A 12310-nucleotide genomic window follows, 5' to 3' on the forward strand; every position below is an offset into this window, starting at 1 on the left:
TAAACTAGCGTTCGATATATCCAGAGAAAGTGTTTACTGGTAGTCAGTAAGAAGACGCGTGAACGTGAAGACGTGTAATGATGTTACGCTGGCTGAAATTGTAACGAGAATTAGAATTGGAAAACTTTGTTACTGAAAAATAAGGTTAGATAGAACAAATAATACATAAAAATTTTTAATTATTTTTGCGTTCCGAATTCATTTCTGACACTATGCCCATATACGGCACTGTGAAACAGTCAGTGAAAAAAAAAATATATATATAGGTATATACACATATATACAAATATATAACTAAGTAATTCAAGTAAAAAATGTTGTTCCTTATTTGCTAAATGGTTTCATGTGAAACAATATTTTACTGAAATTTTTCTTTAATAATATATGTGCGAAATTTACATTATTTATATATTAATGTACGTATGCTTATTGTATTTTCAATGCGACATTTTTAAACGCTATTAATTTGTAGCTATATTGAAAATATTACACAAACTTTGTTCCACAGCGGCATATTTGTGCATAGAATTTCACTACTGCGTAATCATTAACTATTAGTAAAAGTAATTGTAGTACAAAATAACTAAGTTTTGCCGATTTTTAGACAGCGTTCCTATATAGTATCCTACAGACAGTATTTTCATAGGTACTCCATATCTTTAAACGAAGGATTATAGTTTCGTAAATATCGTAATTCGACACGACCGACGGGTGAAAATGGAAACAACAAGCATGTAAGTCTTGGACAAATAGAATGTGAAAACATTGCTATTTGGAATATAGATACAATAAACAGTCAATATGAAATTATTATTAATACCTAAGAGATTTAAAATCTTTATTTCAACACAAAAATTTTTTAATGATCTTTATTTATTTAAATCTTCATTACATGATATAAAATTAAATAAAATAATTTTTCACAAAATTCCATACAGCTTTTCATTAAAAAGGACATTATAATGTTACATAATTTAATATGATTAGTTCCAGCAACAACACTGTTGAATTTACAATTAATGGGATAGAATATACAGGTACGTATTGTTTGTACGAAATGTATAATTGAGAAAATAATAATTTCCGATTATATTACTAAAAAGCGATCAAATAGACCATAAAGAAATCCCAGAGATTCAAATATATTAGGAAAGCCTAATTAGGAGCTACGACATACTAATCTATTATATAATGACAAAATCACATCACATTCAGTACAAGGATTTATCATACAAAATACAAAAAGAATTATATAGAAAGTATAAAATATGATTATAGAACTCTAACTATATGACTGAGTTTTAGAAATAAAATATAATCAAGTATGCTAAATAGAGAGAGGAACTTTAGGAGTTGATTATATATAACTGTAAAATCGTTTCCAGTATCCAATGATAGTTTACCCGTTAGAACGTCCCTCCTTTTCTACATCCGCGAATATGTGGGTCTTCGAGGCACAAAAGCGATGTGTCACGAGGGTGGTTGCGGTGCCTGTATCGTAAGTGTAAGGTACAAAAGCAAAGACATAGCCGTGAATTCCTGTCTTGTACCGGTACTGATCTGCCATGGGTATGTATATATTAAAGAGAAACTAAATAATCAAACTCATAATTTTTAAAGAAATAAAAGGATTTGTGTAATGACATTACGCGCGCCCGCGAAAATATCATCTCCGACACAAGAAATTAATCGAAATGTTAAAATCTCTTTTTCTTACATTTATATTTATTTATTTCGTTCCTTATAACAATTTTTGAATTTTTGAGCATATCAAGTATATGTTAATATTAACTATTATTTCTTACTGTATAATGTCACAGATGGAATATTTTCACGATTGAAAGTCTAGGTAACAAACAAAACGGTTACCATAAGATTCAAGCTATGCTTGCTGATAAAAATGGCTCGCAATGTGGATATTGTTCTCCAGGCATGGTGATGAATATGTACACGTACGAATTATTACAGTTGCTAATTAATTTGTAATGTTAAGGAAATATTATTATATTTTAGATATATATTACGTTTCCTCTTTCGATAATAAAATTCTTCCCTTCGGAATTGTTGAGTGTTGAAACAAAGTCACATACAAAAAAGTACTCTTAAAACATCTATTAATAAATAAGTCCCGATAATTATAACTGTCCAATAGTAAACGAACAAATAAAAAATTAAAATCACACATAAAATCATAAAACTGTTATACTCAGTTCAAGTAGGAGTATCATTTAAATAGATATAATTAAAAGTTTGTATAGCTAGCACTTTGCGTTAATGCATCGTTGTATATATTTCGTAGTCTCACGCTTCAGAGTTCGAATCCATCTATGCAGCAGATCGAAAATTCATTTGGTGGCAACATTTGTCGATGCACCGGATATCGTGCAATCTTGGATGCGTTCAAGATATTTGCTACCGATGCACCTCCATCAATGGTGAAACACATTCAAGATATTGAGGTGTGAAAAATTTCTTTTCTATTTCAATAATTTAACCTTTATTTTGAAATTATGATTTTAGTTTTATTTTATTCTCACAGGTACAATTTAAATTTGTTATCAGAGAAATGAGGATTATTTACGCATTATTATAATAACTTTTTCCTGTTGTAAATATAATAAAATATATTTCGTAGGAGTTATACAAGATCAAACCTTGCCGGAAAAATAGAATGTCATGTGTACATAGTTGCTACGATAAGCAACCTTCAGATGAAAAAAAAATGTTGAGCATAAAGTTAAAGGACGCAAACTTCTACAGAGTTTTCTCAATCGAGGATTTATTTGCGATATTTAAAGAGGACCCACACGGCTCATATACATTAAATGGGGGAAATACTGCGGATGGTAATTTTTCTGTATTAGATGATACAGACACTAAGTTATATATATATATGTATACACATAAAGTCTCCTCGCTCATATTAATTGTATAAAAAATTGAGTCCCAATAAAATGAGTTGGTTTTCTTATACGTTGTATAATAGTTTATGTGGTGTATAAAAGATGTAGACATAAAGTTCTGTAATCAATAGTTTTTTATTTATGATGTGTCAAAGGTGCAAAATTTGTTGCTCGCACAGTATTTTTAATACATGGTAGCAAACGAACCATTCATTATTTGAGCCATGTATATATGACATACTTTGCTCTTCATATTATAAGCTATAACACATGTGAAAACTAACTTATTATAATGAGACTCATTTTATTACATGTATAACATCATCGAACAAAATTAAAAATTTTTTTGCAACACGATTATGAATAGACATTTTCAGCATATATTTGTCTATTAAATACTAATACGTTAGTAAAAGTTGGTTATCACGTTACTCATGATTTAGAATAAATTCGTGCAACGAAATTAGGAAAAATGCGTTTGTATAGAAGTAGAAACTATTAAGAATATTTATTTTATAATATATTATAGGACCGTACATGTGATAACACAAACTATAGAATCGAAGCCTTTACACGGTCTAGCTGGATCTTAATGCTTGTATGATTCTTATGTGAATTTATATACTACGTATGTAGTCCCACAGAAACGCGCGCCGAAAAATAGACCGGAAATTTTTCGGCGCGCGTTTCTGTGGGACTACATACGTAGTATATAAATTCACATAAGAATCATACAAGCATTAAGATAATCTGTAAATAATTAATTCTTATTGCGAAAAAATATTGTGTTATCACATGTACGGTCCTATAATATATTATATTATTTATTTACGTCGCCTAAAGAGACGTTGTTCCTTCATATGCCAATTATTGCGAAGAATATTACTAAGGCCTCGGTAGTCTAAAGGCTCAGGACGCTCGAACGGATTGCAAGAGATCCGGGTTCGACTCCCGGCCGAGGTAATATTTTTTCGCAATAAGAATTAATTATTTACAGATTTTAATATATTATTCATCATTATTAAGATCGTTTCGAAGATGCGAATAAGCATCAAAAATTTGTTAAAAATTGCTAGTCAATTTAACTCGTGATATTACTGCGGTAGTTTAGTAGAGTTAGCGTTTCAAGACCGGAAATTTTTCGGCGCACGTTTCTGTGAGACTACATACGTAGTATATAAATTCACATAAGAATCATACAAGCATTAAGATCCAGCTAGACCGTGTAAAGGCTTCGATTCTATAGTCAATATTTATTTTATTTATCAATTTAATTTACTTTTATTTTGTTTTTATGTTCATAAAAAATAATAATCAATTTTACATTATAAATAAAGTGACCGTAAAAAGAGCTGGAATAGCGACTTAAGTGCAGCTTTTTACGGTTATTTTATTTATGATGTAAAATTGATTTTTGTTTTTTATAAATACAAAAAATCAAAGAAAATTAAATTGAAGGATAAAACAAACATTCTTAATACTCTCTATTTCTTTAACAAACGCATTTTTCCTAATTTTGGACTTATGCCACTTGTTAATTAAGGGGCTTATGTTAAAATATAGTTTAGTTAGTAATTCTCAGAAATTTAAATAGCTTTTTATGATACTATAATCAAGGTTTAGCAAAATTTTGAAAATATAAAAGTTTCAATAATTCCCACTTCCATATATTCTTCAATGTCATATTATTAATACTCACATTAAATTAAAAAGTAAGATATATATTTTTACATATGTATATAATGTTGTGGAAATTTAATTTTGCAGGTGTTTATCATTCAAGCATAAAACATTTCTATATTGATATAAACTACATTCCAGACATGCGTAACATTGAAAAAACCGATAGCATTTTGGTCCTAGGAGGAGGTATAACCCTTACCGAGGCGCTACAGACATTCCAAAAATATTCTAATGACATCGGATTTAAATATCTACGTCAGCTGGTCCAATATGTAGAAATGATTGCAAACGTTCCCGTGCGAAATATTGGCACCATAGCCGGAAATTTGATGCTGAAATATCAGCACAATGAATTTCCATCTGATTTTTTTTTGATGTTACAGACTGTCGGTGCTCAAGTACACGTCCTGGAAAGTCCCTCCCAAAAGAAAAGTTTATATTTATGGGAATTTCTGAAGCTCGATATGCACCATAAAATTATCTATAGCGTTGTGTTACCACCGCTAGACGATTTGAAGTACGTATGTAGATTTTACAAGATCATGCCTAGAGCCCAAAACGCTAAAGCTCACGTCAACGCCGGCTTCCTCTTCAAACTCGACAGCGATGGCGAGGTAACGGAATCTTTACGCGTGGTTTATATTATTTTTGCATTAATTACTCATTTGATTTTAATTTGCTTCAAGTATTATTTTTGAAATTTACAATATTTTTTAAAAAGGTGTTGGAGTTGCCTAACATTATCTTCGGTGGCATCGGTAGGAATTTTTTACATGCAAGAAAAACGGAGGAAGTTTTGGTGGGTAAATCTATCTTCAAGAATCTACGTACAATGCTTGAAGAAGCCTTGGATACATTGCATAGCGAGGTGTATCCTGATCATGTGCTGCCCGATTATTCGCCGGAATTTCGCAAGATTCTCGCAGAAGGATTGTTTTACAGATTTATATTAAACATAAACCTGAACAAACCGAATAATATTTCTCCATTTTATCGTAGTGGAGGCACTTTATTAGAACGAGGTCTTTCATCAGGTATACATAAAGTATTCAGAACGTTTATGAAGATATATATCCATTATAAATATATATCACGGTTCATGCGACTAATATACTTATAAGTAGGTAAGATATATAGTATTGGTCAAAAGTTTCCGGCCATTTCGATTTTCTTCTATAATTCTTATAAATCAAGGAATTGACAAAACATATTAAAAAATAAACTTTTTGAAACCCTTGTATTTTTGCCGTGTATCCCATAGAGGTAGGTACGGTTCATGAAAAATTTACAAATAATGCATATAAATAAGACGTATAATGACACAATAATCTATTGTGGAACTGTCCACTAAGGAGGCCCGACTCGAAGCTTTGTGGTCGGCCGCAGCGTTTCGTCCTGATCCCACACTACTAGACTCATCAGTAAAGCTGACCCCACACGATGCACGATTTCCTGCATAATGGGCTTACATGCTGCTGTACCTGCTCTAATGCGTGCTAAACCTTGGTGCATTGGGCGAAGTATACTACCATCCTTGATTTCTGTGTTTAATACGGTGCATTATTTCATGCTCGTTTTCTTGCACGCGGCAATAAAAACGTTAAAAATTACTCACGTGATTGATTGGTGTTATGCGTATGTGAAATGTACAGGTTAAAGCCACCACGGTTGTCACCTTCGTGTGATGACCTTTATGCAGCGAGCCGAGCAAAGTAAAGCTGGCCGCACACGATGCATGATTTTCATACTTACTCTCTTGCATGCTGACCAATGCATGTTACTTCGCTCGGTTCACATAAACGTCATCACACCAAGGTGGCAACTGTGGTGGTTTTAACCTATATATTTTACATATGCATGACATCAATCAACCACGTGAGTGATTCTTAACGTTTTGATTGGCGTGTGCAAGAAAAGGAGCATGAAATAATGCACCATATCAAACACAGAAGGATGGTAGTATATTTCGCTCAATGCACCAAGATGTTTAGCATGCATCAGAGCAGGCACAGCAGCATGTAAGCCCATTATGGAGGAAATCATGCATCGTGTGCGGCCAGCGTAAGGCGATGTAGTGTGGGACTTGCCTTAGACGCCTGGAATGAATCCAGAAATGATATTCTATTTAAAGGAAATTCGCGCGGCGCGGTGCTTACGCGAACCGAGTTAGTTCAGTGGACCTCTAGTGGCGAGTCGCCACACTATAAAATGTGTTTATAAAGTTTTATTAAGGAATAATAATGGTAAATATGTGTATATGAAATAATAAATAATAATTACGAACTTCCTACATATATATTACAAGTGTTATGACATAAGGTACATATTTCATATAAGTGCGTTTATTGCATTTAGTATACTGAATTCAGCGTACTTTGTATGCTTTGGGTATAAATCCCGCTCGCTAAAAATGCCGTATATCCCAAACAGGTGGGATATACAAGACAACAAACTAAACAAAAAATACGAAAGCAAAGCTTTATTTATGTAATAAAAATTAGTATTACCGTAGTAAAAGTTATGTCGGAATTATGTTGTAATGGTCCATCGAAAATACGCGACACAGTAAAGTGTAATTTAAAATTGTATTAAAACTTAATATAAAATTTTCTCCGTGTATAGGTATTTTACTTACATTGCAGATATATTGATTTACTTAATGGAATAAAGCTTTCCTACTTTTATTTAAGAAACCTTCTTAATGATATTCATGATTTTGGTACATTAAAAGAAAGATTTCTTAAAATTTATCGACATTGGAAATAGTTCAACCAAATCGAGTCTTCAAATTAAGAAATGGAATTGCTTTCAACATAAATTCTTGGGATCAAATGAAATAGTTTTTATATGAAATTAAATTTAATTGTTGTTTCAATAAAAAATAAACATAAATAGAGTTTTCAAGTCGAAATAAATCTTTCTCTCTGTGCATCAGAGGAATAGAAGAATGTGATCGTTTTAAATTGATTTGTGCAGTGAAAAACTCGTAATGTATGAATAATTGTCCGAAATTGTGCATACAAAATATACTGTCACTCTAGGTACACAGAACTACGATACAGATAAGAACTTGTGGCCAATAAATGAGCCTATGCCAAAGTTAGAATCTCTTAAACAGACATCAGGCGAAGCCCAATATTGCGATGATCTGCTTCCATTTCCTAGAGAAGTGTTTTGCGCTTTCGTCGTCACAAATGTTGGCAATGGTGAGATCCTTGGAATAGATGCGAGTTGGGCTCTTGAAAAGAAGGGTGTAGTGGCGTTTTTCAGCGCCCAGGACATACCAGGAAAGAATCTATGTATTTCGGCAGCCAGCAAGTTGATGTACTTGCCAGAGGATGAGTTACTGTTTGCCGAAAAGAATATTTTGTATGCTGGCCAACCGGTCGGCGTAATCGTCGCAGAAACGCATAATGTGGCAAATGAAGCTGCACAATTGGTAGAAATTGCATATAGCGACCGTACGGAAAATCCAGTGATAACTATTAAGGAAGCTCTTGATGCGGGTGACGAAACTAGAATTAGGCAGACCGTCAATATCCCTGCAAAGAGGAAAGGTAGAAATTGATAAAGAATGACATTTAATAACATTTTTCGTATTTGATTATAATCACCAGAAAAAATAGTAGTAAACGTATGTCCCAAGTTTTACAAAAAAAATAAAATATGCATCCTTTGCAAACTTATGAAATAGTACTAGTATATTGATACTAATTATAAAAAATGTTAATTTTTCAATTGAGGAAAGTCATCTCCAACGGTGATGATATAAGATAAGAATATATTGTCAAGAGAATATATTGCCTGATGAATGGCATTCAGAAGTTTTAGTCGTTATTCGTTAAAAGCGCTTAATAATAAAGAATTGAAGCTTAGATAGAGAATATTTTTAATAGAAAAAATAAATATTTTTAATAAAAGACTTAGATAGAGAGTAAATACTTTAGAAATAAAAAGATAGTATACGTTGTGTGTGTGTGTGTGTGTGTGTGTGCGCGCGCGCGCGCGCGTGCGTGCGTGCGTGCGTGCGTGTGTGTGTGATCAAGAATATCTGTTTTTATTATTTTGCAGGGGACGATATTGAACACGTGCTAAAAGGCATCTTTCAAAGCGGTGGCCAATATCATTACCCCATAGAGACTCAATTTTGCTTGTGCGTTCCTGTAGAGGGTGGTATGGACGTTTATCCGTCATCACAATGGATGGATCTCATTCAAGTGTCGATCGCAAATTGTCTTAATGTTCAGAATAACAGGTAACTCGTTAATCTATCAAGTCAACCTCATCCTTATGTTGAAATAATTGTATCAGTCCAATTGTTATACTATAATTTACACTGTAACAGCACGTATAATTAGGACAATTATAGTGGGATAATTTTGAGATCCTCTATTAAAGGTGTATGTACTCTCATATATAAGTAAAGTTAAAAATAAAATTATTATTGTTTACAGTAGTCGAACTCGTATAATTAAAAAGTTACAACTGAAGTTAAATTTATATGTAATAAATTACTAACAAATTATCAAGGAATGGCAAATTACTTTTAAAAGGTAATGAGTTACAATTACTCATTACTGAGTTAAAAAAGTAATAATTTATCGATATTATATAGATACTGATTTTTAAAAGTAACTCGTTATAGTTACCGTTACTGAAAAAGTAACTATTTGTCACTTTTCCGTTACTTTTGTAAAATCAGTTTCAAATGATTTCTAAAATAAAAATAGTCTAAAGAATGTAATTATGCAACACTTTTTGTTAAAATGTTAATAAGAACAGTATATAACAATATCACTAGCTATATTTTGCAGTTTTTCCTTTAAAATCTAATTTCGTAATTCTGAAGCATGTAAAATATGCGACAAACTGAAATGTCCGACATGTTGCGTAGAAGTAAAAAATAATTGCTGAAATAATGGTATATTTTTTATGTATCAAAATTCGTTGCAGGGGCACTTGCAGCAGTTCATAGCTAACAAAAGTATTTCAGAAATTATTTTTTATTTCTACATGATATAGATATCACAGACATCTAAGTTTGCCACATATTTTATAGGTTTCGGGATGGAGAATTGTTATATCTTTAAAGAAAAACTGAAAAAATAAGGCTTTATTTATCAAGTAATTCATTATATCGATTATGTATAATTTTCGTCTCATATCGTCGCGAAAGAGCTAAACCTTAATATTTGAGTGTGAATACAATACATATTGAATTCTACAAACTGTACACGTTATAAATGAATTTTCAATCTTGAACCTCTGGCTAATATTATTCGCAATAAACTCTTGACAGCACTTTATGTAAAATACTTATTGTAAAACAGAGCTAATTGTTATCTATATTCGATAATGTCGGTATTATTATGAATATTAATCATATGATGATATTGGGAAATTAAAAAGAAAGTTACTTCAAAAATTGAAATTATATATTTTTAATATAGGAAATGTGTACTAACTTAGAAGTCCTTACTTTTTTTATAAAATAAATAAAATTAAATAAACAATAAATAAATCAAAATGAGATTGCAAAATGCATTTTGTAAAATAATCAGAATCAATCATGTGAAAATAATTTTTCTAGGATCAATGTGCATGTCAGACGTCTTGGCGGTTCGTACGGATCAAAAATCTCACGCAACGCGCAAATTTCATGTGCTTGCGCATTGGTATGTCATAAACTGAATCGTCCAGCGCGATTCATCATGACAATAGAGAACAATATGCAGTCGATAGGCAAGAGATGCTCCGCGCGTCAAAAATATGATGTCGTTGTAAACAATGAAGGAGTTATACAGTATCTCATATCAAATCAATGGAGTAACTGCGGTTCTAGTTTCAACGAACCACAAGCCGAATTGGTAGCTTTTTACATGCAAAGGTATTGAAATATAATATGTAGTATATACAAAAATTTAAGCAATTTGTAACATTAAGATATGATATTAAAACACTTCTCTAATATTAAAATTTGTCCATTGCATTTTCTGTGAAATATTATAAAAATTTGACCATTGCATTTTCTGTACAATACTTTAAAATACTGGAAAATTTGGAAAATTTTTAATCAGATATAAATATTAATTAAACTATTTTTATTTTATTTCAAACAAAATTTTGAAAAACATTCAAAAAAGGAAAAAGTATCATAATATTAATATTAATAAAAAAAATCACTTCAATTAAAAATGTCGTATAATAATACTAATATTATAATAATAAAAAAAAATTACTTCAATTAACAATGATTAAATACATTTCAATAAATAACTAAATCAAATTTGAAAACACTCTATCATATGTGTTGTCATGTTTAATCATTCATTTTTAATTAAATATACTCACAAACGATTTTTTATCGTTAGAAGCTGCTATTTAACCGAAACTTGGAAATTCAACGGATTCGATGTGAGAACCGATTTACCGTCAAACACATTTTGCCGGGCATCAGGATCTACGGAAGCAGTAGCTATAATGGAAAATATAATGGAGCATATTGCGAAAGTGACGAACAAGGATCCGATTGAGGTCAGATTGGCAAATATGAATGATATGGATAAATCCGTATTAGAAACCATGATAAATGATTTGTCAAATTTGACCAATTACAACTCGAAAAAGGAATCCATTGATTACTTCAATATTCACAATCGCTGGAAAAAAAAGGGAATTGCCATGGTACCAATGAAATATTTAATAAGGTTTGAAGGACAATTCGGGGCTACTGTGTCGGTCTGCGCTCGAGACGGTTCGGTATGCGTGACGTACAGCGGAATTGAGATCGATCAAGGTATAAATACGAAGGTAAAAAAAATCAATTTATCCCTTCAAGTTCTTTCATGATTTTCATCTAATTATCACTAAACTAAATTTCTATTCTGGAAAATTAGAATCGAAACTGTGACGTTTCAGATTTCTAGATTTTTCCGCTTTTCATTTTGGATACATACTTTCTATATTGTTAATAAATATATTAATTATCTTATAAAATTATTTAAACTGGAAAATATTCGATTTATTATGTAAGAAGATTTAGATTTCTGCCGATTTAAAATTAATTCTTGTACACCAGATTGTTCAAATAACAGCTCGTACGCTGGATATTGATATCAAATTAATCTCCGTTAAACAAAGTAACAATTTAGCGACACCAAATGAATCGACTACAGGGCACAGCATTACTACAGAATCCTGTGAATACGTATGTATTCAATTTGTCTCCATCACTGTGGAAGACGATATTATATATACATCGTCTTCCACTGTGACGAAAAACGTAACGATATCGATTACTGCATTTATTTCAGGTAACGATCCAAGCTTGCGCACAGATTTTACAAAGACTCGAGCCGATAAGAAAAAAAATGAAAAATCCGACATGGATGGATCTCATTTTTAAAGCTTATGAAGAGGGCGTTAGTTTATACACACGTTACATGTAAATGTTATTAAATCATATTTGACACATCAGAGATATATTATATCATACAATGTCTTAAAGCACAAATTGATAATATTGTACTTCCATTGGGAGAAAACATTTATTTTATCTTTTGCTTAAAACAAGTTATACATTATAAAAAATATAGTTTAAAGAAATAATTTGCATTTTCTGTAATTAGTATTAAACGTATTTATCATGTGCTTTTGGAATAATTTCGAAATAAATTCAAACTTTGTACTTACAAAATACGAAGAGATTTCTAGATGCTACACAC

The 12310-nt window shown here is 31.3% G+C and overlaps 1 protein-coding gene across 1 annotated transcript; it reads left to right on the top strand.

Annotated features, from left to right (window-relative positions):
• Positions 1-717: 717 nt before the first annotated feature.
• Positions 718-12034, top strand: LOC108761335 (xanthine dehydrogenase 1-like). Its single transcript, XM_018507789.1, has 14 exons — positions 718-734; positions 994-1037; positions 1386-1569; positions 1821-1952; positions 2300-2459; positions 2636-2846; positions 4671-5200; positions 5308-5620; positions 7628-8143; positions 8658-8841; positions 10177-10473; positions 10958-11396; positions 11665-11793; positions 11900-12034. Exons 1-14 carry the CDS (start codon positions 718-720, stop codon positions 12032-12034), a joined length of 3291 nt encoding a protein of 1096 aa, XP_018363291.1.
• Positions 12035-12310: the final 276 nt, after the last annotated feature.

This window comes from Trachymyrmex cornetzi, unplaced genomic scaffold (assembly GCF_001594075.2).
Source record: "Trachymyrmex cornetzi isolate Tcor2-1 unplaced genomic scaffold, Tcor1.1 scaffold248, whole genome shotgun sequence".
Classification (NCBI taxonomy): Eukaryota; Metazoa; Arthropoda; class Insecta; order Hymenoptera; family Formicidae; genus Trachymyrmex; species Trachymyrmex cornetzi.